The 26,600-nt window shown below is 37.1% G+C and overlaps 2 protein-coding genes across 14 annotated transcripts in view; one reads left to right on the top strand and one right to left on the bottom strand.

Moving 5' to 3' along the window:
• Positions 1 to 23,261, top strand: part of LOC138934447 (carbohydrate sulfotransferase 11) — a 40,829-nt gene extending 17,568 nt beyond the window's left edge. For 6 of the 9 annotated variants that reach the window (XM_070298180.1, XM_070298179.1, XM_070298174.1 and 3 more), the window contains 4 exons: positions 18,260 to 18,408; positions 18,503 to 18,834; positions 18,994 to 19,193; positions 19,352 to 20,146. In XM_070298180.1, coding sequence (XP_070154281.1) covers positions 18,260 to 18,408; positions 18,503 to 18,834; positions 18,994 to 19,193; positions 19,352 to 19,582 — 912 coding nt within the window. In that variant the 3' untranslated portion in view covers positions 19,583 to 20,146. Of the gene's footprint in view, positions 1 to 17,234; positions 17,955 to 18,259; positions 18,409 to 18,502; positions 18,835 to 18,993; positions 19,194 to 19,351; positions 20,147 to 22,406 lie in introns of those variants that run through there. The other 3 variants (XM_070298182.1, XM_070298176.1, XM_070298181.1) reach the window with 3 other exon arrangements.
• Positions 140 to 26,547, bottom strand: LOC138934444 (TOG array regulator of axonemal microtubules protein 1). 5 transcript variants are annotated; one of them, XM_070298165.1, is made up of 28 exons: positions 25,377 to 26,547; positions 22,857 to 23,176; positions 22,425 to 22,712; positions 20,388 to 22,142; positions 15,153 to 15,317; positions 14,419 to 14,604; positions 14,124 to 14,300; positions 13,585 to 13,750; positions 13,050 to 13,161; positions 12,826 to 12,952; positions 11,681 to 11,732; positions 11,411 to 11,586; positions 10,950 to 11,140; positions 10,729 to 10,873; positions 10,297 to 10,457; positions 10,065 to 10,221; positions 9,603 to 9,814; positions 5,463 to 5,575; positions 4,258 to 4,511; positions 4,000 to 4,140; positions 3,214 to 3,648; positions 2,728 to 2,943; positions 2,555 to 2,656; positions 2,222 to 2,370; positions 1,942 to 2,137; positions 1,592 to 1,752; positions 1,334 to 1,492; positions 140 to 1,223 (listed from the first exon to the last, which is right to left on the bottom strand). In XM_070298165.1, exons 2-28 carry the CDS (start codon positions 23,082 to 23,084, stop codon positions 1,103 to 1,105), a joined length of 6,345 nt encoding a protein of 2,114 aa, XP_070154266.1. In that variant the 5' UTR covers positions 23,085 to 23,176; positions 25,377 to 26,547; the 3' UTR covers positions 140 to 1,102. The 5 variants fall into 5 exon arrangements, with proteins under 5 accessions (XP_070154266.1, XP_070154268.1, XP_070154267.1 ...); XM_070298167.1 differs by having other exon boundaries at positions 4,258 to 4,490; XM_070298166.1 differs by having other exon boundaries at positions 141 to 1,223; positions 1,592 to 1,737.
• Positions 26,548 to 26,600: the final 53 nt, after the last annotated feature.

Raw genomic sequence — 26,600 nt, 5'->3', positions numbered from 1 at the left:
AATAAGTAGACTATTATATAATATAACAATATTAATTTTATTTATTAATAGTATATGTATATGTGCTTTCCCTCCATGAATAATAAGTAATTATTTTTGGTATATATATATATGCGTATAAATTATTTTATATATATTGTACATATAAATGAATTCTTTCTGATATACAATTCTAATGGACGGTTTACAAATCGCAGAAGAGATAGAAGTCAAATAATATTCAATAATTATTCTAATAAACAAATTCTAGTCTCTTATAGCATTTGATATTTATTCCGTAAAAATTTATAAATTCGTCAATATTTTTCTTTGTAGCGTTTAGAGTATATTATATATTAGAAAGTTACAATTGTGGATTTACAAACAATTATGGTATCGAACTAACAAATTTAAACTTTCGACTCATGTCGAAAGCATTGTCGATTCCGAAACAAACTCATTGCTGTCGGCAATGAGTCCCTTTTCTTCAGATATATCTTATATTTTCTCTTCCTGCAACTCGTTAATGTAGAGCTGGTGAAGACAATAGTGAGACAAAAATGTTGCTTTCTTTTCTTCGACACAATTTATATCACGAGCGCTAAAATTGAGCTAAAATTGCAATCGCGGAATTTCAATAATCACCAATACAAAGGCACTACAGTTCTCCAAACGCACTTATGTCAAAAGTGCATCTTCTTTATACAACCATATAAAAAACTAATATACATGCATGTATGTATTAAAATTACAAATATCAAAACTTCGCCGAGTTCCTTGATGAGAGAAAGGAGACGAAAATCGTAATACCAAATAAGCTCTCTCCTATCGAGTTCTCTCTTCTTTTTTTCCTGACATTGTAATCACTAAAATCACATCATTTTGCTGTATTTAATTTTCACAAGGAAAATATACAAAGGGGAGCAAGGGAGAAACAGCTGCTTGCTTGTCTCGGTATATACTGTAGAAAATTCTCGTCCATTCTAAATCGGCTTTTAAAACGGATCATTAAAACGTTTCTGCGTAATAAAGCAGTCTTCTGGGGTAGTTTGTTTAATGATGAGACAACGGGGCAAAGGGTTAAGTAACATTACGCAGATTTAATCGAACGGAACGATTATGGTTACAGGGTTTTCATGGTTTTGTCGATATGTCTCAACGTTGTTTCAGGCACAGCGTCCGTCAGCGCTTTCCGAAATCCCTCGCAGCGGGTCAGGCATCGAAACATCTTTTTCGCATAATTTCTAAAAATTTACATTTATCTGATATATCTGATAGAAATTGTAATTGCTAGGAATAATAATTTTAGATATGAGAATAAAAGAACGATATAAAAGAAAATGAGTCGATTTACCTGGCGTCTAGATTTCCGTCCATTAACAATTTCGCGCCTGTATTTAGCAGCTTATTTTTTACGTCACGTGGTAAGATCATAATGTGATCCGGTCCGATGCGATCGGTGATGTCGGATAGCAATCGAGCGGTTGCTGCGCGTACAATAGCGTTTTGGTGACTGTAATAAAATAATTAGGAAGTGAAAAATAATCAGAAGAGGAATCAAAGAATATAAAGAATACGAATATTTTCTGATAATTTAAAACTTTAAATTTACCTCGCTCCCCGAAGTATAATACCGATGGTTTTATGAGGCGGAAGATGCTGCACCATCTGATCCAGCGCTGCGTTGCTATCCGCTCGAAGAAATCGATTGGTATCGGCCGTTCTTTGAAGCAACGGTCCAGCTATATCGTCCAGATCCTGTGAAAAAATTGACTGCATATTCGATAAAAATGATAGAGAGAAGAGAGAAAGAGATAGAGACAGAGAGATTAACAACTATAAAAGTGATATCAGAATTATTATATATATAATCCATACGGATTCGTCGGTTGATGGCCAATGCATTAATAGATCGCAACATTACTAATTAAGTTATTTATTCTCATGCACGCTCATATCTACCTGATCGATGCCTCGGATCTGCGAGCTGAAGACATCACTGGCAGCAAGACACGCAGCACGCGCCACTTGTGAACGAAGATTCTTTATATGCCGCCCCAAAAGTCTGCCTATTGTTCCGACCGGGCACGTGTCGAGACATTCCGGATGTTGCTTCGAGATTTGAGATAGGCTTTTTAGGCCCTTCATTGTTATTTCCCTGAAATATATATTTATATAGAATATGAGAATATTTATCGTATTTTAGTAGCCGATACTTAGATTTTACAAGACTAACGCCTACCAATCTTTATTTTCGAGTTGTACGAGACACTGTTGTACCATCCGCTTAGATTTTTCCGAGGGTTTTTCGATTGGAGAAGCTCTTTTATTGGAAGGAGCTCGATATCTACCGGTGCCGCGTATCGGTACGATAGCTTCCACAGATTCAGACTGCATCCGAAAGATTTCACAAACGTTATATATCGTAATAATTTATATCGTTTTTCGTAAATTTGTTATATCTCATATACGTTTGTCATTAACAAAGATTTACTTGTTTTACATGTAATAAAAAGGATTTTATTACATGCACAAACAAAGAAAATATATATTTTTTTTTTTTCATAAGCTGTACCTCGATCTTCAATATTCCCGGTTCGGTATTCGTTTCGCTCGTACTATCTTTACTTTGTTTATCCTCCAAGGTCTCGTTCACGCTTGACTCTTCTTCCGTGGACTGAAACCGTAATTATGTAAATTAGGCGGTTAATGTCATCTTAGCAAGAAGTCACATGCGTGATTTCTTACCTCCTGTGTGTGAATCTTATTACGCGAATTCTCGATATTCTCGGCGGTCTCGTGAGAATGAGGCCTCGACGCGATGATGATGGCCGGTGAATCATCGATCATACTGATGTCTATGGGTGGACGAGCGATGGTGTCCAACGATTGAATGGAAGCATCCTCGTCAGGTACTATGGAAGCGATTATTCTTTCCTCGCTGGAATCCCTTGAATTCTCAGCCTGATATCCAATGTTTAAATGTTAATTTGGTGTACATATATCTTTTATCATAAGTAAATTTAATAAATTTATTAATTTAATAATTTCTAAAATAAAATTTTATAAATTAATAATTAAAGTAAATTTAATAATTTGTAAAAGTAAGATGAATTTAATAATTTATAAAATGCGCCAAATTTAATTGTACTTACAATTATTAATCAAATCGTGACAGAAACAGATCGATAATGATAATTTTACCAAATTTTTTACGATTCGCCATTTACTAACCAAATTGCGCGAACCGCAGCGAGAACTTCGTTTCGCCGGCGAGTCGGAGATTGGCGAGTTATTGATGCTGCGATTCTCGGGTGACAGGTACAGCGAGTCCGATTTTTTTGGACTCAATGCCTTTGATTGCAGCGATTCCTTGATTATCGTTGGATCCTCGTAGGGTAGAATGCGTTCATTCGAGATCACGGATACGATGGATTTTCTTCTCGCGCTCGATCTAACATCTTCCGGTTGCATGCTGCAACTGCTCTCCGCGCTTCCGCTGCGATTCTCGTTTATGGTGATTAGTTCTCCGTGAATCGAATGTCTCGATATCGATCCAATTCGATTCGTCGGTTTCGCATCATCCTTGCTGTTCCATTCCTTCGACGCATCGTCCGGTACATTTGCCATCTCGATCGGGTATTCCACTTTGTTAGTGTCCAACCGCGTCTGAAATTATTCAAGAAAATTAACCAGATTATTCGCGTTATATAAAAATATTTGAAGAAAAAAATATCCCGTAATTAAATATCATTTTTGATTCAACAAGCAAAAAGTTTAAATCTTCTCATATTAAATTTTATATATTTTAATACAATGACAGTATTTTTTTCTTTAGATTTATAAAACTTTACATTATATAATAGAAAGAGAGAGAGAGAGAGAGGGAGAGAAATTAGCAAAAAATAAAAAGTAAAATTAAAAAAAAAAGTTTATTATATAGATATATAAGAATTATTTAATTTTCAGTCAATTTTTCGAGTAGACTTTCAGCGGGATTCTAATTTGACGTTTAATTACCGTGATATTTAATGTTGAAAAATAAAATGTTTCGTCAAATGACGAACGTCGATCGTTAAATTTTCCCTGAGGAAGTAACGACTCCAAATATGCGAAAAAATCTATTACCGAACTATTAATCTTCGTCGATGGTAAGTCATCCTGTATGTGTGAAAATTATGTATTTGTTGACAGTAGATTTGTTATTGAGGATTCGTTGACGTGGCGTTAGTCGAAAAAATATTGACAAAGATCATAATCTGAAAAGATATTTCTTACGAAAGAAGAGTCGACGTCGTCGCAAACACTCTGACGATTCGTCGTAATAACGTCGAACGCCGGGTCGTCATCCTGACTTTCTGGAGTCGACGATCTACTGTTGTTACTGTTGCCATTGTAATCCCGCAGCGCCACAGCATCCTGATTCTCGTCGATTCTTCCTCGATTACTTCCGGAAGCGTCAGATGACGAGCTGCTCGCGCTTTTGGGATGATCGTTTATATGTTCGCCGACTGAGAAGGAACGCAGAAACTCTGACAATTCAGAGGTATTACAGATTTTCGTACTTGTCGAAAAGATTGATAACGTTTGGCACTTTCATAAAGTTTAACAGAAAAAACAACGGCTACAAAAAGATTGATTTTTACCTGAAAAATGTAACGTCAATTATACACATAATCTTATGTTTTCTGAGTTGTTGGATACGATATAACATTTTGATCCTTTTAAAGTGATGGGGAAGAATGAAATTTTTATATGTATAATTTGTTACATTTTTTTTTTTAAGTAGAAAAATATTATTCTTTTTTCCTACAAAAAATCATATTGTATTCTTATTCTTTTTTTATATAAGAAAAATTTGACTCTCTTCCCTTCCATATGACGCGCGCGTGTGGAATATCTTGCGGACTCGTATATAAACGATAATTAACTTTCAAATATAAATATAATTCGGCGGATAAATGGACTATCGATCTGACTTTTCATACGATGCAACACGCGCGGTTCGATTGTACCTTAGACTTGACCAGCGGAATATTGATTACCGGCTAAGTCTAACGAAAACTCTGTATATGTATGCACGACGAGGTGAAGAACCTTTCGCTCCATTTCCATCGTGTTTTCAGGTGCGCGCGTGCCGAAAGTTTTATTCAATAGTTTATTCGGCATCGCATTATCGTTTAACATCTCCGTCAAGTAACGCCGAAATTCCCCTCGAGCACGACGGGCAGTCGCAAGTACAATTTTTAACCGATCGGCGACAATCCGCCAGCGTGTTATATTTTTTATCAAGTATCGCGTAAAAGTCAGCACCAAGAAGTTGAAAATTTTCGAAGAATAGTGATTATTTTTTTATCGCAATTAAATCTATAATAAAAGAGAGTCTGATTTGAAAAATGCAAACAAAAATTAAGCTAAACATATCAGAGTGCTTCGCAGTGGTCGCAGTGAATGCTTCTGGAAAGAATAGAGCTAGTACATACCTTGGTACCGGGATTCCTCCTTGTTCGAGTTTTGCACGTGATAGTTGTTCGCGTCGGGCGATAAGTGACGTTTATTTCGCGCATTGTATTCCTCCTCGTTTACCGCTTTATCGCTGCAAAAAAAATGCATATATAGAAATCGACTCGAAAGTTTCTACGCAATCGTAGATTCGCGTTCTACGAACATGATTAATATTTCAATAGCGGTGCCTTGCGCGCGATCGCACAAAGTAGTATATTTACACGAGCTGCATATATATATGTTTAAAGTTGAATCGCGGTATTACGAATCAGGTGATGCGGTAAATAAAATAACACGCGTGTCATGATTGACGAGGAAGGCCAACCTGTGTTCTTATATACTTGAATGTATTAAATTTTATCGGATGTTCTCCACACCTACTGGCATCGATTGAGCAACATTTCTAATCGAGTTAGAGTGGACCTTCTCTAAAAAATTTGACGAGTGATTCCTCAATATTAAAAGCCATTTTCGTAAATTACGCTATCTCTCTTTTTTTCCATCGATCTCAAGTTATCTTCTTTTCTCAATAAAGATTCGAAAAGTGTCATCTTTTTCAACAGCATCTATTTTATCATTTTTTTTTTTATAATAATATATAATTTTTTATAATAATAATTATTATTTTATATTTTCCACGAATTATCGAAGAAATATCTTGATCCGTCGTCGAGACGAACAACGTACACCGTGTCGCTGTTCCGGCTCAGCCTCAAGGCGATGACCGGTGTGGTCGCCGTGGTGATGACAGTCGAGACAGACGCGGCATCATCGTCCTCGTCATCGTTGTTGACGCCGACCGATTTCCTGCATCGGAAAACGCACGGGCAGCAACGAAGAATGGTATTCGTGATCTTGCGCTCCTTTCTCATCTCACTTGACCACGTGCAAAATTTGAGGATCATTCTTCCTTCGTCAACGGTCCCGTTCGAAGCTTCTTGTCAAAGTCGATCAGCTGATCTCCAGCGAGTGCGGCTTCATAATTCGAGCGACATGTCGCACATTCTATCTCTATCGTACTAATAGTGATTTGTATTCATTCATTTTCTAATTCGATTTCTTCATCTCTGAGCCATTTTTTTCTACTTTGAATTTAATTTTATAATAATTAATATCGTGTATTATATTATACAAGGATGAGATGGTAGCGTGTTGCATGAGCGACAGGAAAGGTTAAATATCGCGGTGCCTTGACGCCTTTTAAAATCGTTAAAGGAGAAATACCGAAACACCGAAGAATCAATCGATATTAATGACAAACACTAGATCTGTACGTCGCGAAATATGCAAAATTGATGCGCCGGAATAATTCGAACGTAGAACTCGCGTTAGATCGCGTCACCGATTAATTATCGATTAGACGTTCAAGAAACTTGTACTCCGAAATTCAAACGGCTGACATATTCTTATCAATTTTTGCTTCTGTCCTGTGTTGTTATTTGTCTCTATGCAATCATTATTATTATTATTATTCCTTATTTTAACTTCTTTATCCTATTTTATTTTCAATTTTATACACATCTGTTACTTTTTCGCAATCTTAATATTTATGGAATCCTTCAATTTCGATTAAATCGCTACATACATTTTCACACGATCGAATTCGCAATTATCCTACAAACCAGCGACGATTCGATCGAGATTACAACGATGCTCATCGCGTTACCATCCTTAGAAGAGACGACTTTTCAAGGGCGAGTCGCTTGCATAATACGAATCGCCCTGTGAATCCACGTGTACGTCGTGGATATACACACACGATGCACTCGGAGATGCGGTTGCAATCCCATTTAAATGACAGAGGTTGACGATACACGCGCATGCACATGATCGTCGGGTTTAACGATTTCGCGCGATGTATGCAAATTTCTCTCGTGAGAGGCGGGAAACTGGCGGGTGACGAGAATGTCGTGTCCGAGAACACATAATATCGCGTACGAAGGGTCACGACACGCTTGACAATCGACGACGTACGCACGACTGTGGCACATAGTAGAGACGGCGAGCGTCCCGACGCTGACCGCTGCCGCCGCCACCCCCAAGTTCCCCCCCGGCGCCGTGTCCGCTTGTCCCCTCTTGCTCCCCCCCCCCTCCCAACTCTTCCAGCGATTCCTCGCTCTCTACAGTTCTGTTTATTTAACCGTAGAGAAGATAAAGATGTATGGGGTATGAAGGTGTGAATTTTAAATTTTTTTTTTTTTTTTTTTTTTTTTCGAAGAAAGATACGTAAAGATATAATTAAAAATATTCAAATGAGGAGAATAAAAGCACTGAAATATAAATATAACGGACGTAACTCGTAAAATTAAACGTCCAGTTTTATGGATTAAAAATATAATGACATTATTTCTCTCTCTCTCTCTCTCTCTCTCTCTTTTATTTTACGCACGGATACTATTCTTACAAACCGCTTTTCTCCCTTTCTCTTACAAGTTAGACTGACCGTAACTCACCCTTTTCCCCTTGCGGTCACGAGACGAAAGGGCTGTTAGACTGGATCATGCGATCCGGGTGAAACGCGGTTAAAGAAGGTTGAGGCAGGTGCTAACCGCATTTGACTCTTTTCTTTACAAGTCTTGGAATTTAAATTAAATCTTGTATAATTTTGTAGCATAGAAATATATAGTTATATCGCGGATTTCTGAATTTAAATTTAAATCTTATTTGAAAATTTGAAGATAGCGTGTTTATTGTTCACCCATAATTAATCATTCTTTCGGCGAAAATCAATTTTAATTGCCGACACGCGAAATTTCCGATTATCTTATACGCCCTCGTATAATTCCTCTTGTGTTATTTCGGAAGAAACAGTATGAGTCACGTGTTGAATCATATTCTATGAAATTTTCGTATTTTCTTGTTAAAATATTTCAGGTGGAAAATATCTGAAATTATTGTGGATATATATGATAAAAATTTAGCAAAATTAATATTGGAAAATTTTATAAGAAATTCAAGATACACGCGCGAGATTAAAGATAATCAATTAAAAAAAAATTTTTGATTTTTCACACAATACGTAAGAAGTACGAGTTTCTGTCGTTGATATCCGCATTTATATAGCAAATATCTCGGGATAGGCAATATTGAATAGCGATCAGCCGCTGCGTGCCTGCCTATATGTAAAATATTTAACGAGGAGAAGAATGTGTGTTGGGGAGAGGAGGACGATAGTGCGCGGTAAAGGTGTTTCGACAATCTACAATAGTCCCGCATGATGTGCGCACGCTGTACATATTGTGCGTTGTTAATGTACACACGGGTATTATGAAGTACGAGTCGTATAATTTTCGTGTAAAAGACAATTCTTTCTCTCTCTTTTGAAATTTTTTTCTATCGTGTCGCACGCACGCTTTCCTCTCCCTCGCGCGCGAGCGAGATATTTTCTTTCTTTCTTTCTTTAATTTTATCGATCGGCAAATTTGAATGGTTGAAATTGTTCGCTCATAATATAGTAACATACTTAATACGCGAGTCTCCGTTAAATACTAAACCGCTATTAATATATCGCGATCTTGACAGAAGAATGGATTTATAAATTTAAAAGTTGATCGGGAGTGTGTTTATCGACTTGAAAAATCGACATGCAATTTTCGCCAACCTGAAATAATTCATCGTTTATCGGCGATTTGAATCTTATCACGTGTCGCGTTAAGTATGTTAAGAAATATAATGTGTGTGTCACGTGACGAGATCGAGATTAAGCGAAATACGAGGTCGCGCACCTTGCGCAGAGTCGTTGAAGCCTTCGCTATTATCTCGAACATGTATGTAATATCTTTATATTAATAGAATTTTCAGGATAATTTCTTTTGTTCGAATGGAAAGAAATTATTGGCAAGCTGCGAAGGCTCGCATTTTAGATCTGTTCTTTTATAAGAAATTTGAAATACGAGGGCGACGTTTATTATTACGCGTATCATTTCAGCCGGTGATCGATAAACTGGGCATTTCTGCTCGTAGTTATTTTAGGACAAAATCGATCCTGTCCGGAATTGTATGCTCTCGAGAGCTTAATATAAAAAAAAAAAAAAAAAAAATTTGAGTCGGTCCGCCCGATGGCGTGTCAACGCGACTTTATTTTGAGAGAAGGCAAGCTTTAATTTTGAGAAACTCACATATCGTACATCGACGCGGTGTGAAATCTGCTAGAGGCCAGTTTGATAAATTGTCGCGATTGATGGAGCTGCGAAGGTGATAACGATCGTAGTCTGCGGCGATGAGGATTAGCATTCTCCACAGGAGAATATTCGTTCTCCTGTGAATCCGACGAGACTAGATCCATCTCGGTGTCCTGCTCCACTGCATCCTTCGTTCTAGAACCATTTGACTGCGACACGATTCGTATAAATTAGTATTCATAAATATATTAAAATTTTTTAAATCTAGATTCTAAATCTAGAGACTAATTTAAAATTCTATGTACCGGAGATAAAATCGAGAGACTAATTTAAAATTAAATTGTCTACAACATCAATAGTTCTTTTTTTTTAGCGAGATTATTATTAGAAAATTAGATATCATTAGATAATCGTTGTCTTTAATTAGAAAAGGCAGAGGAATGAAACAATTTATCTTACCCGGTATATCATGTTTCTATCCTTATCCGGGGAAACTTGTGACTCCAAATGTTCGGATTCGTGATATACGCAAGTCAATGGATTCGGAGCAGTTCGTAACCGTCGATACGTAGTTCTATCCATAAGCTTTCTCTGTCGTTCGTGAACCGAGCTGTACCTGTACAAATGAAAAATCAATAATGATAAAAAGAATTCTTGCGGATCAGAGAAGGTTATTGAGTGGAGAGCTCACATTTCGACGAGCGTCTGTTGCTGCATGTTTCTGGATAATTGTTTACGTCCTCCTGTGCGATCCGAGTTTTCGTTCTTATCCGTAGAATCGTCGTTCACAAATCTGCCGTAATTATGCGAATTGTCATTCGAGAAAATCGCTTCCCTATTCCCTGCAACGCTCTGCAAAAGCCATAGAGAGATATAAATGTAATTTTAGTTTGAATCTATTTTTACAAAGATACGCGTATCTTTTGACATTTAATATATATTTAGATCTTTTTATAATTTTATATATATTAAAGATTATTATATTTTAATATTTAATTTAAGATATTTTTAAATTTAATTAAAATTGAATATATCGCGAAGAATCTTTCGTTTTGCTTTCGTAAATTTTTCACTGAAATTGTGATACTTTTTTATACGGAAGGAAAAGTTTAAAATAACTTACGTTATATTCTCTATTTGTTGTTCCCGAAGCTTTCACATAAGAAGATGAACGATAACCGCTACAATGCGAATCGAATGTCTGATTCGAGGTCTGACTGGCTTCTTGTTGGAGACGTTTCCGCCGTTGATACACAGCCGCGTACGATCTGCGGGCAATTAACATACGAATGTTAATTCAATTCGAATGCGAATTCTCGGAATGATGTCAATAATGATACTTACCGAATATTTTCCTGCCGCGAATCTATCCGATTGCTATTGCTATCCAACGCATCCTTCGTTTGCTTTCGCGAATTAGAATTGACGTGTTCCAGATTGATGGATTTTTCACGATTTTGCGAAGTTATTTTATACCGCTCACGGGTCGACAATAATATTGGAATCTTGGATTCTCCTCGTAGAGTAGTGCTTTCCTGTAAATACACATTTTGCATATTTTACAATTAATAAACATGTATTTTATTAATAATAATATGTTGCATTATAATTATAATTTTACGAATACGATATAATAAAAAATAATTTATTTTATATTGTATTGTATATAATTTATTATATGCAGGCTACTTTTTCTAACCGATAGTACAAACTGGGAGGTAATGATTCTACGTGAAAAAAATTAATCGAAAATAAATTTTTTTCCCCTTTCTTCTGTATTTTCTATACAATTATAAGAGTCTTACCTTTTCTTTAGCAACTTCATTAACGTTTTTACGATTTCGCGCTTTTTGTTCAAAATTGTTGTCGGAAATCTCCCTGTGATTTTTAGCATCTGTCTCAACAAAATCGTACTGATTTAACGGTATGTAAGATGATCGCAGTTGCTCTTCTAATCTTAAATTAACGTTTGAGAACACTCCTGGAAAATTAAGTTATCGTTACAAAACATCATCGCAAAAAGCGTAATCAAATTAATTATTAATTAAAATCAGATTCGGGAAAGATCACATTACCTGCATTTATATTCCGTCCATTTGAGCCTTTTATATGATTTTCATTGTCGTTCTGTAACAAAACCGAAAATATTTAAATACAATATCGAGCTTGCGATAAATCGCGGCAATACTCTAACTCTCTGCGCTTCCGACAAACACATTTCCACCATTCGATATTTAAACGCGACATAATTGTGTTACGAAATTTTGCATCTTGAAGTACGGACTCGTGTACGAAAAATTTAATGAAAAATTTATATAATAACCTATTATCATGACAAATATTTTGTGTCTCCTGCCGCGACGTATATACATACCATCGAAATTGATTCAAGAAACAAACGAACGTGTCGCCGTAAAATATTAAAAATACTGAAAATTTTTTATATTTTTTACGACAGGATATTTTTATATCAATGGTCTTATATAAAACTTGATAATTGTTATTAAACATTCGTTGACGACATTAACTGATATGCAAATATAAATTGCGAAGAGATTATGTTATTGAATGACACGCAAAGAATACAATGTTCCTCTTCCGTGTTTAAAGCTCCTTATTCAATTCACACTCGACGAGGATTAATTATAAAGGTTCGCGCGGAGATATGCAAAATAAAACTCGATGGAAAAGATATATCGCACTTTTCCCCGTTTTTGCTTCTTATTTTTTAAGTGTTTGATATTTCAGTATTTGCATTGCAAAGTTCAATATCCCGACGAATAATGACAATGACATCGGGAAAAAAATTGGCATATGTATGCGAACACTGTATTTATCGAGAAATCGATAGCACTTTATCAAAGTAATAATACCGTTAATGCCAAAAGTCATATATAATCTATTTTCATCAATCTGTTATAATCTATATACTCTTCAGGAAATGCGTAAAGAGATCTACATATTGTAAAACCTCCTTGCGATATAAAATCGCATTAATTGTTTATATATTATTATTTATTTATAATTGTTTAAAGAATTAATCTATAAAATCGTCAATATTTGAAAAATATAGTTGCAACATATATCTATCACTTATTGCTATCTTTTTCTGTTATTAATATATATCCATCTTTATAAACGTAAAAAATATTTTTATGTGAGGGAACCATAAAATGGAAGATGTATGGAGAGATAAAATGGAAAATGTAGGTCATCTTACGTTAGTTTGCGAAGGCAATATTTGCCAGGCGGTCGATTGTTCGGTCTTAGATTGCAGACCGACACCAAGCGCGACGAGATTGGGTCTTTCCATCCACGAGCTTTCACGGTTGTTCGTGCTTTCGTTCCTAAAAAAAAAAACAATGCGATTTTTCAGCGATTTTACATGGATATATACTTTCGCATCAATCGAATATCTCTATAAATGGTTCTCTGAATTATTACCGGGATGCTCTTCCTTGCGCCGATCTAGATGTGGCAATGATCTGGCCTCGAGTACGACCGGTACCAGGTGAGACCGAGCCACTTCCCGCCACGATCCAATCGACATCGGGACCTGTTGTAAGAAAATCGAGGATAAATATGCGTTTAAGTTGTCAATTAAGAATTCTGTTCTTTCGACCAAACGCGTTTCCACATTTCTGTGCTTGAAACAAAATTAATATATTCTCATCTCACAGAAAGAGGGAGAAAAAAAAGATAACATATGTAGTTTAAAAAATAAGCTTTACGATAGTGTGCAGATAATCACATAATATCAAACTTCGCGTTTTACGTAGAAATATCACGCGATCAAATATGAGACCGAGCTTCAAAACGTTTATTAAAAATTCAAGTACCACATGATTTTTTTCACATACGTAATTGTAAGAAAAATTAATATAAAATACTAATTAAAATACATTATTAAATAATTCGTTATAACTTTATTTTATCTACACGCATTACGCTTCTCTCGTTTGTTCCCGGTTATTATTACCAGTAGCGATCTGAACAGTCGATGAAATTTGCAAACCGTACACCACAAGGCCATCGGCCGACACAAGGGGCAGCGACTTCCTGGCCAACCGTGCTCTGACGGCGGCCAGCATTGCCTCGGCATCGGCGTGTCCGTCGGCCGCTCGTCTTCCTGCCTCGAGAACCTTCTGCGAACATCAATAAACCGCGCTGTTAAATAAAATCCCTTCAAGTGAATAATTTCATGTGCTTGAAATTAAAAGTTAAAAATAAAGCTTAAAAAACTAAAATTTAAAAATAAGATTAAAACTTAAAGCTAAAATTATTGAAATAACTTTGCAGCACGCGATAAAAACTGGTTAGCATTTAACAAAAAAATAAAGGCAAGTGAATATTAATATTATAGGATACAGAATTTTGTTTTCTTAAATACATATAAGCTGATCCCAGAAGCATTTTCCTACATGCAATGCCAAATTACAGCACTGGATTTGTATTATTCGTAAGATTTCGCAAAAATTTCTCCACTTTCTGAAGGAATAAATCTCATTTTCACGATACCTCGGAATCGTAGATCTGTCCCAAGACGGCTAAAGCATCGAGAGCGGCTTGGCGTACTCTGCGTCGACGATCCGCGACCATCGCGGCCACTCGGTTAGCCACGGTCTCCAGCTTGAACTCGGTGCTCGGGAATGTCACCAGCGAGAATATCAGCAGTTGCAGCGCGTTCTCTCTCGTCTGCAACGAATAACTAACTTTAGCTCTGGCAGGGAGGAAGCGATAATATTATTTTTCGCTGTCGAAATAAATATGCGAATATAATCTAAACTACGCGAATTATGTTAAAAGAATTTACTTTGGCGTTTCTAGCGCTTAGACAGTGAGACTGCAAAAATTGCTCCAGAAGCAGGCTGGGTTTTAGTCTGAGCATGGCAATCCTGGTGAGCTGTGCCGCAGCTGGACCGCCCTGTCTGGCGAGGCCCCAAGCCAACTGGGGCAATCTCTTTCTTAGCGCGTCTTCGGAGACACCGGCGACTACAATCTGAAATAGAAACGAACTCTAAGAATGCTGCACGTGCCGTAAATCTGTAGGGTAACTGTGGGATATGGTTAGTGTTTGACGTTATGCTGCGTCATAAGCCTATGACATTACGAAAGAATTATATTCTCCTTCTGTCGCATTAAAAGTGTCTTCTACACAACTTATGATAAAAGGATATAGGTGTCCTTGCAACTTTTGTGCTTAAGAATTGAAAATGTTTCTGGGATTGAATACTAGGATATCCGATAAGATATAAGCTCCATTCAGGAATCTCTTACGCGCAATGATATTGAAAAAAATCTTTAAACAATTTTGAAATTTTTCTGCTAATCTTAAAAATATTTTTCAATATTCGAAAGGCGATATCCAAAAATGTTAAAATTCTTGCGAGATCTTTCTCTATCGGAGATATACTTTTCCTTTTATCGTGCAATACATATATTACACAATAACGAGGCTCGGTGTTATCCGCTGACAATTACCTCCTCATGGCAAATTAGCCGAAATCTCCGCGCATTTAAGGGTTGATCTTGACGAAAGTTACTTACCTTCGCCACCGCGAAGCCGGCGGCGGCCACCCGGCAGCTCCTTTCGCCGCCGAGCACCGCATGCAAGAGCGATCCTAATCGCGATTCTATCGCGATCAGCGCCGAGGAGGTCCGCAAAGCCGACGCGACTCTCTCCAAGCCTCTCACGCGTGCCCGCCAATCGTCCTGAAAGAATGACAACGGATAATGAGAGGATATCGGATGATTAAAATCCTTATAATAAACTTATAATTTTTATTTTATTGTGTCTTCCATATTTTTATATCTTGTTTAAAATATTATTTATGATATAGTAAATATATTGTAATTTATATAGACACATAAAGAGATTCTTGCTGAAAGGAAAAAGCTGTTATTTTAGAAATACTTGAGAAAATTCATCAAGAAATTTATTTTCTCGATATAAATAGGTAAAAGATAAATTCTTCTGATCATTTTATAATAGCCAACATTATATTTTTTACCCGCACTCGTCTCGCGTGCAAATCTCCCAATTACACGTAATAAAAATATAAGCCGCATTTGCCTTGCTTGTTTTTCTTCGAATTGACTAGTCAAATACCTGAATCTACCTAAAAATCTAGGTGAATTATAGTCGCGTGATTCATCTTTAATTACGTACATATTGATTTCTGTTGATCAGGCTTGAATAATTTCCATGCTGCACTTGACTCTCTGTTAAGGAATAAATAAAATTGCAATATTTAAGGAGACCCCTTATACAAGAAATTCAATTACACGAGAGCGAATGAGCAGTGTCGCTAGAAATTCACGAGTCGACATTATTGATCGTCAAGGCGAGACCAAATGCATTGCACCGGTCGGTGCATCTGCATTCTCACCGCGTGTTTCTATCGAGTTCTATAACCGCGGAATCGATACCGGGTTTAGCATCATTTTTCTTCTTTTAATATCTCTTACCTCGTGTCGAATAATTTTTTTTTTTTTTTTTTATATTCTCAACCAACGTCTCTGACGCGCGGTCTTGCACTCGAACGAGACGCGGAAGGCTAATAAACGACTGGTAGATTTCGCTATGATGAATCAGAGAACGGCTTGAAAATTGCATTCGATCGCGACGCGGTAAACGCGGCGGCGGTACAATTGCCGCTGATTTGCATATACACGGGAACGCCGCTTTCCTGGACCTAGCGACGTGGCACGCAATACGTGCCTAATTATTTTCTTGCAACTTTTCTCCCTCTTATGCACTCGACCGCAATATAATGATTCGCGAGGAAAAGTCCCCCGTCGTTTTTTCACCCTCTCTTTCCCTCATTCATCGTGGAATATTCATACTTTGCTTTACTTAGCATGCATAAACTCAACTTTATTCTACGTATAAGAAAAGCGACGTAATAACTTAACAAAGCGTTATACGTTTTTCTTTTTCCTTTTTTTTCATGTATCAGTTTCAGAAAATAAACGAACTTCTTGTACATGTTACGTATTCCAGAATTATCGAGCTCTCATTCACTTGAGATTTAATTAAAAAAAAAGCGATGTATCAATGAAACGGCGATACTCTGTCTATTTAATCTTCAGAAAAAAAATTTACTTTGACACAAAAAATTGATGCGGAAAATTGAAAGATTACGTCAAACGACAAATAGCGATTTCTGTTAAACTTTTATCCGTTACTTATATACGGAAAAACTGACTCTAAAGCGGAGAGCTTCGAGTGCGGGTACAACCTGCAGGTGACATCGCGAATCAATTATGCAGCGCGATATGATGTATTGCAAAAAGTCAAAGTTGGAAGATACATGTTTCGTTTTCCCAGATACGCGAACGATTTTTTTCCCCCAGAAATCGATTGCACGCGCGCAAGGATAACGGTATTTATTTTCATAGACCTCTGGCAGACGCGAGGCCGAGGTCGCGCGTGCATTCATAAAAAGGTCTAGTGCAGTGACCTTGAAGTTTACTCGCTGAATGAACATAAGGCACACCTGTGACAATCGTGACCGTCGCTGGAATGTACGATAGCCGTGCATATAGAATGGAAATTGATTCGCATTAGCGTTAAAATCTCTCTTTCGAGCGATACGTTCGACGTATCAATTTTATTTGAATTATGGGAAAGATATATATATATTATATATATATATTTATTGCTGATTCGCGAGATTTTCGTCAAAGAACAAGATACGGTGTTTAAACAGCTGAACTAACGGAATTAATATGCGGAGAACGATCCGGGTGTCTTCGACCATGACGTTCCCCACTCAAACCTCAGGAGCGGACTTTCGTTTATCGACATCGAATTCATTTATTCATTCTTTCCATTTTGTCAAATCATCCTTCATTAAGAAAAAATTATCTCAAAATTAACTCTGTTATCAAAAAGACATTCGATGCTTTTAAGATACTCTGTAAGCGATACTTTATTACAACTGCGGTGATGTAGGTACCAGCGATCAGCTCGGGGCCGGTGACACTCTAGATCCATCATCGTCACAATTGGTGAACACGAAACCGGTCAGTCTATCGGTGCGTTGGTAGAAGATGCGGAGAATGTGTTTTCCTTGTGAATTCTAGAGAGAATTCTATCATTTTACGGTTGTAAGTGAAAGACACGCGAAGTGATTATATATTTATTTATTAGGAATTTATTAGGAATAAAGAATAAATTTAAACCGCATCTCGATTATGTCGAGGCAGCAGAGACGTGTGTTTTTTCGATTACTTCAAATCGTCGTTTGTCTTGGCGTTATCTTGTCGACGTTAAAATTGTCTATTATTATTATTGGAGATGAGGATAAACCTCTTCCAGTCGCCGATGAATTGAGAAAGCTGTTGGTGAGTCACATTACTGCATTCTATTAATGACATCGGTGATGACAAAAAAAAATGATAAATAAAAAAAATCGATTTTTGCTTAAGAAGTATAACGTAAGTTATACATGTAATCTTGTGGATTTTTTTTTTTTTTTTTTTATCTGTTAATGGAAGTGTTAGATTTCGTCTGGAAAATATTAAAAATAAGTCTTAAAAACATAAAATTATATATATAATTTACTATAATATATATTTTTTTAAAGAAATCGATCCTTTCATTTTCTCAAATCTTAAGAAAATAATCTCGCGATTTATCTTACAATTAGATCGAAGCTGAAATGGACAACACACGCCGATTGTTGAACGTCGAAAGAGTATGCCAAAAGTATAATTTAGGCTCCTATCGAAAGCTCGCCGAAGATTCGTTGTTCAAACATCCACCCGCGCCGCAGTACAGCGTCTTCTATATGGACAGGTTCATTAAGAGAAGAGTATCCTTTAACATCATAATCATAAATCGATTAAATCAAGATCAACTTATTGATAAGATTACGCAATTTGCCACGTAGATTACACAATATATCGTATTGCCCGGTGTACAAATCCGGCACTACGACCTGGCTCTACAATCTCTGCCTATTGATGAATGTGACCGTGAAGATGCTGAATAATGGCAGGGAACAATTGTCGACCATCGCCAGGAGGGCGATACCGGAACTCGAGTACCCTGAGGCGGAACGAGTCTTAAATGCGAGTAGAAGGCTTTTGGTCGTTCGACATCCGTTCGAGAGGCTGTTGAGCGCCTATCGCGACAAACTCGAGAATTCTGTTGCCGGCCGGGAACACGGGACATTGCACTTTTATCGCAAGTACGGAGCCAAGATCGTGAAGAAATATCGCGGTAAGTCACGAGAAAGTAAAAGAGAGAGAGAGAGAGTAATTTTAAATAATGAAGGAAATATTCGATTCCTCCAATTTTATATAGAATACAAAGAGCGATGACATACAAATGCCGATGGTTTTTTTTCTTTTTTTCTTTTTTTTTTTCTTAAATCTTCAGGGAACAATTTTACGAAACCACGATCGGATCAGGTGATTCGGCGTGATGATATACCGTCACCGGCCGGTGTGGAACCGACCTTTCGAGAGTTCGTCGATTACGTGATCGATACCGATCTCGGAAGTTACGGCGACGATCACTGGATGCCATATTATCTTTATTGTACGCCGTGCCTCGTCAAGTATAGCATTATTGCGAATGTGAGTATCGGGACCCGCATTTGAAACCGCTATTTGTTGTCTGTCGCAATGTTTCGCATTAAATATCTTTTCTAAGATTAAATAAGTGATAAATTTTTTAACGAAAAATTTCTTCGTTTTGTATTAAATTTTTTTCTACGAATATGTTAATTCTGTAGGTGGAATCGTTATGGCGAGATCAAGTGTACGCGATCAATAAGTTAGGGTTACGGGACAAGATCAAGCCCAGATGGAGGCATAGTAACGGTCACGTCAACGCTTCCAAGATATACTTCCGTCAATTAAACAAAGCGACGGTGCGAAAGCTGCATGAAAAGCTGAGGCTGGATTTTGAGCTTTTCAATTACTCACCCGATATTTATTACGAGTACGCCACGTTCGCGGATTAATTATGCGTCGATCGAATCGAGGGTAATTTTATAATAAGGATCCAATGCCGCGATAATGTTCGATAGAAAATATCGATGGCGCAAGAAATAAGTACTTCGTGTACATGAGATTAAAGAGAGAAAAAAAGAGCAGAAAAAGATACGTTAAGCGCCTGTGTACGCGCGCACACGTAATCCCGATAATTGATGGAGCTTAAATCACGTTACGTCACGCGACGAACTTTTGTCGACGAAAATCGATCGACCTACTTCTCACCGTGTACTAATGTATCGGACCGGCGACCTGTCCTAAAGTCAAGGGTCCTCGAATGAGCATGTTAAACCCCGCCGCGAGTCGAAGCGGAGCGTTACCCTGTCTCGACGGAAATGATAAGAAACATTTTCTCATAAAGGAAATATCAATGTCTTTGACAAGATACATAAATAAATATACAAGTATCTTATTTCGATTCTTTATAATATATTAAATTATATTTGCACTTCAAATTAATGCGATCAACTCATAGCTCAAAGATTAATTTACGCTAATAAACTGATATGAAGTATTTCGCGTTCTCGCTTTAACGTCATCAAATTAATTCGATGTATTTATATTATTTGGAAAATTTTATAGAGATTCAAAAATATAGCTTTGGCAATTAAAAAGATCTCAAGAAATGAAAGACTCAAAAAAAAAAAAAAAAAAAAAAAAAACAACTGACATATTTTATATAATAAATACGCACATACAACACACATATATAAAATATTTCGTGTACTCATTAACTTTGCAATTATCCGGAAATATATTTTCGAATCCACTCACCTTATTATGCAAATCGTCCAACACCTCTTGACCGACCAATCCCAATTCCTCCCAGCTAGGTTCTCGTGGTTTACCCTCGCCCTCGCTACTGCTGCAAGTGACACTTCCGTTCCCCTCCGATGTGCTCTTCCTATCGAAGCATTGACCGCGTCTCCTTCGTCCTTCGCCGTCGTCGTTCTTCGTCGCCCGATTATCCGTAATCGAGCCGCAAATACGCACATCCTCACGTTCATCTTCGTCGACAAAATCACTTTCGACCAGGCGATCTATTCGCGCTTCGTATTCGTCGTTAACCGGCGATCCGAATGGAAGATCGTTGGAAAAATCACTAACAAAATTGCTCTCTAAAGTTTTCCAAACATCTTCATTCGAGCGTTCTTTTTCCATTTTGAGATTGTCGTCCTTATTCTCTTTGACCGCCTTTGGACCACTCGAATTCAATAATTTAGTCGGCGATGAATTTTTTTCTCGTCGCGAGATAGTTTCGGAAACGCTCTCGTCAATCACGCCCGTATGATTATCTTGGAGAATCGCTTGTTCTCCTTTCGAGGACACATTCTTCGGTGCTGCTGCGATTGCAACTTGAGCTATCTTGGATATGTTATTTTCATCCTTCGCTCGATTATTTTCGTTGTTCTTCATCAGTTTCTCTTCTTTATTTGCCGCGCATAAAGTTGTCTGATCTAAGGTGTTATCTTCCTTCCTCGATGTCACGTTAACTTCTTTTAAATTATCGTTTACCTTAAAAAAATCTTTATCCTCTGAAACTGCTTCGCCGTTTCTCTTATCTTTTTTTACTTTTTTAATTTCTTCCGTTACGGGGTCGACAACGATAAGAGGACCATCCGTTCGTGTGAGGATACTTTTCTTAGGACTCAGTTGCGCGTTGTGCGTATATTCTCTCTTGGGACTGTTGGATGCCGATCTAGAAACTCTTCTCCATCTCCGCTTCTCACCCGCATGAGGACTGCACGGTTGCGACGAAGGTCGTCTCCGGCTCGTCGTTTCCGGCATCTTGGTGGCCGGCGATACGGGAAGCGGGATCCTCGTCTTAGGCGTTATCTCGATCGATTCTGTCTCGTCGCTATCGGGTGTCCTCAGCTTGACGATCTCACCGCCAAAGCGGACGCGTCTGGGCGTCTTCCGTTTATTCGGAGAGGATGAATTTTCGCCCTTACCAGTTCCGTCGTCCTCGCTCTCGTTCTCGCCCTTCTCCTCCAGAATCGTCATCGTGATGGCCGTCTCTTCATTGAACTTGATCTCGGTCTCCAAAACGACTCTCGCCGGTGGTATAGCATTCGATGCCTCGTCCTCTTCCTCGGCAATACCGGAAGTGTCACTATCGCTGTCCCAGGATTTGTTCAAGATACGTTGCTCCTTTATGTTGGCCTTTACGATATCCTGCGCGTGATTTCTCTCTCGCTTCTTCTTGCTCGGTTTGATATTGTAAATTTTAGAAAGAACATCGATGTTCTTCTTCAACTTATCGTCGTAATCAGCTAAATAACTCTCGAATTCTTCGTCACCGACCTCATTGCGAATCTTCATAAGGGATTTGAGGGCGGCCTCCTGGTGCGGTATCTGAACCAACCGTGCAGCGAAGGCGATCGTGGCATCTTTGAGGATCTGCATAGTCGGTGGGGGACTGTCAGATGACGGAAAAAGTAGCAACGGTGCGCTCAAAATCACTCCCGTCGTCACATTCGTCTGAAACGGATTGTGAGCATCCGGTCGATTCAAGCCATCGTGGAGGATCTATAACAAATATTCCTCGATAACGTACATAAAGAAAAAAAAATTGTGGAAACTATATAATCGCGAAAAAGATCTAAAATTTCGCGTATTTTGAATTTAATTTTTATTTACAAATAGATCATTCTAAAAATCTAATAAAGAGAAATTTGAAAATTTAAAAAGATGAGAAATTTAGATTTGTAATAATTCGATATATTAATTTAATTATAATTTAATTGAATATAAAAATTGTGGATGTAAAAATTAGAAAAAATTATGTTTTAGCGCATTGCGGATATTTACATTTTTTACCACGCTGTCTCTGTTGGGGGTATGAACGAGGTAGACCCGCAGCGCGTCCAAGGCGCCCTTCCGTACCGCCGGCGCTGGATGCCCTAAATTATTGATCAGCTCCGGCACCACCGGTTGCATGACCTTGTCAATGGCATCGGCATTCAGAGTTGGTAGAACGTCCATTAGTACCCGCAGAGCATGCTGGCGCACTTCCCATTCCGGGTCTCGAAGTCTCTCGGAGATCTCAACGAAGGTGGCCTGCGTGTCGACCTCGGATGGAAACCTACGCGTACGCACCTAATCGGAAAAACGCGCGTAAATTTGTAGAATCGAGAAAGAAATTTCATATTGTAATTTTTTAAGCTAGAAATACAAGTATAAAATATATAAAATGAAATATAACGCTTAGTATATATTGTATCAGAGGATAGAGACGCCTACTACGTGTTCCCAAAGTGGAGTCAGCTGTATCGTTTGTCCGGACGACGGGGCGGACGTCATCCTACGTCGCGGCTGATGACGATGACGATTGCCTCGGCGGGCCGACGAGCCATTGTTCTCTGACAACGGTCTGAGGTCATAGGTCGACGGCGGCGCGGGATCTTCCTGGGGCTGCAGGGGCCCCGCATCTGTCGATCCTGTCATAGATGATGATAAGCAGCCGGACATACCCTCCTACGTCTCGTCCCTCAGGAACCACCGATTATCCCTCATGATCTCCCGCGATCGCAAATCCGACGACGCCTGATCGCTCATCGATGCTTCCAGTGACATGTACATAAATCGCGCATATAAATCATTGCGCGGGAAATTGCATAAAACTCTATGATATTGATATATATTCGCTCGTACTCTCATACAAATATTTCCATTGAACTTTCAAATTAATATTTGCATATATTTTTACCTTTGTGTTATATTAATGTATCGCGAAAAAATATCCAAGTTTTAAAACTGGATCCCAGTAATGATGATAATAATAATGCAAGGAAGGAAAAGATAGATCGATTCTTTCTACAAAGTTAATTAACTAGGATTGTAAAGACCGGATGCGCTGACATAAGAGTATGCCAATTTAACGATCGACACGTAATGCCAAAGCGGTTCTTATATTCCATCGTGATTCAAAATTGTGGCAAATACAGTTTTACTCAACGTAATAAAGTTATGAAATTTTGCTACATGATTTATAAACATACACTTCGCAAAAAATATAGAAAATTTCTAAATATAAAAATAGTAAATGTTCGCTAAACAAGAATGAAATTAAACGCTCTTTATCGTGTTTGCAGGTATATCAGATTATAACGTCAAAAGAGCGGGAAGCTACACGCTGGCAGAGAAACATGCAAATGCTTACGTCGTGCAAATCGCGTTACGTTTTAATTTAAATATTACGATATTTGATATTATCTGACTGTGACATGTCAATCTCCTTCCTTCTAAACTCTCTGTTGAACGATTCCATGATTCCTTATCCGCGATAACTTTTTTCCGATATCGAGAATCGGTGAATGATTGACGTTTGTTTTGCTTCCGGCATATCGAGAAGTGTACAAACGTTGCGCGCGATTGACATTACAAAGACAGCCGTCGCTGTCGAAGAAACGGCAAATCTCGTATATATCCGAGAGCGATTACTTTCGAGCTGAGATGCATATTTTACGAACGAATATCTCATAAATAAGGAAGATCAATCAAAACACATCAAGCACGCGAGATGTCATTCGTTTCGTATGCGCTCGCTGTATATGGTACTCATACTCACGAAAGTATATATACTTCGAATAACTGCGAAGTTTATCATTAAATCTCTCACGACACGAACTCCATATAAAAAAAGTAGTACACACGAAAAACGATTTCATAATCCGGGGAAAGAACATGCGTATTTCGTATTTCTTAAAATATTGTACATGCGTTGGTCGAAATTGTAACAGACTAACGGAAGAAGACACGCTTGATAATAATTAAAATAATCATAAATTTTAATAACGCAAACTTCAATAATAAATGAACAATTAAAGATAACGATATTTCTTATTAATATTAATCGAAATGAGATTGTTATATGTGTAACTTGCTATTTTAGTAAATTTACGAGAACCGACGAAACTTTATTTTGCAAGATAACGAACTCTTCGAATCTCAATTTTGTTTTCTTTGTGTATTTGATCAAAAATCGACTACATAATCAATTATTTTCTTTCTATTCTTTCTATCGCTATTCTTAATCATTTAAATTAAGGAATTGAAATTTGGGAGAAACGGGACGAAAGGAGTCTAAAGACTTTAGAGATATTCTTTGATTTATAAAATTTGTACTTAATTTGACAAAAATTATTTTTTTTTTAATTCTATCTTTCCATACTATATACAATAGCTTTCGCAAAATATTTGCGGAAACAAAATATTTCTATATAATACTTCATTTCTATATAATATTTCATATAATACTCATATTATTTTGTAAATCAAATGTTTAAACACAGTTTTTTATATAACGAAAAAGAAGAAAATAAAAAGAAAGAGGAAATACATAAAATCAAATTCTTATAGTTTGCTTATTAAATGGAAGGATATTAATTAAAAATAAATAATTTTTAATACGCATTTAAAAGTTTTTTGTGTGGAATTTTTCAAATGTGATTTCTTTCATAAATTCGACGACATTAATGAAAAATGTCGTAACTTAAACTTATTTAAAGAAACTTATTTGTATCTCTTCTGCAAAAAATTATAGGAACTAAGTATATAATTCGATATGTATTTCGTACATCATTTGAAAGCTGCAATTGTATAACGAGTAAGAAGTATTTATTGTAGAAAAATATCTCTGATATAATTATCTGATAAAATCTCAGAAAATGTTGCCGAAATGTTTTTTTTTTTTTCTTGGTCTCGTTGACGAATTATTGTAATTAATATTTTTAACAGATGAGAAAGAGAGAAAGCGCTTACTTTAAGTGAAGCAGCAGAGAGACACAGCGAGTATACTCGACCGCGGCCGGTATGTGACTATTGCCACCGCGTTCTCCACGAAGGAAGGTGCTTCGCGGTTAATATCGACCACCCCCATCCATCCCCCCACTTTGGGCGAGAATCGTCTTATACTTTATAACGAGCGATAGCGTCGCATATACAAGTACCTTGAGAGACACAACATATATACCACAAAAATAAATAATTATTCCCAAATTATTTTCTCGAATAAAAGAATAAGTCTCGTAACGAGAGAAAATTTTGCGCACGTTTTCGCGATCGATTAATTATTTTTATACTTTAATGCGTATTAAAAGATATATTAATAGTATGTCAGAATCGATAAGAAAAAGATAGATGTGAACGTGACATTGAAGCGATAATATTTTGTTATAGTGTTATTTGATAAAAGTACGCTTGAATGTGTATCGTGCCTATCTTGTAAGATCTTTTTTATAAGTGAAAATAAAGCACGCGTAATCCTGTATACTTGCGATGTTGAAGATTTGACGAACTCTATCCTACTTGTCCAATATTTACAACGCGTCAATCTTGCTTTACTCTGATTAATCGTTTCATTATTCAGCTTAAATCAAGATTCTCCTCTTTGGCGAATCAGGGAGAAATGTCTTTTATGTCTATAAATTTTTCCTACATAACACAATTTAAACGACATCCTAACATCGTAAGAAAACTGAGAAATATTTATCTTCATACGAATCGTAAAGGTTTCTGTGTGTTTACAGTAATAAAAGCTATGACTGTATGCCAATGAATGCCTAAAGCGGCACGCGATATTCATGAAATTGAGCACCGACAATATTGAAATTCCGCTACAGGAATATAGCTAACGCTACACATACATATATTTACGCGATTATAGAGAAATGATTCGCATAAATGAGGTTTACGGCAAATGTAAAAACATTAGACCATGACGTAGCTGATCGATTCCACTCGAAATGCCCGGTTTGTATCGTGCGAGTCTTATCGGACATTTGTTATTAGCGGTATACCCGCATATATCGCTGCAATTCAATCTATCGATTTTACCGTTTTCTTAGAGAAAAAATCGTCTTATATGAGAGGAAAATACAATTTCTTTCACAATCGATTCGCTACAGTCTTAAATAATTTTTGTGTAATCTAAATTAAATTAAAAACAGACTATACGAATTAAGACTGAGGGAAACAGGAAAAATA

The sequence above is a fragment of the Polyergus mexicanus genome, unplaced genomic scaffold, assembly GCF_030449975.1.
Source record: "Polyergus mexicanus isolate NDT 795.1 unplaced genomic scaffold, iyPolMexi1.0 SCAF_7, whole genome shotgun sequence".
Lineage (NCBI taxonomy): Eukaryota > Metazoa > Arthropoda > Insecta > Hymenoptera > Formicidae > Polyergus > Polyergus mexicanus.
The sequence above is the reverse complement of the archived record's forward strand: the minus strand, read 5'-3'. Positions and strand labels throughout refer to the sequence as shown.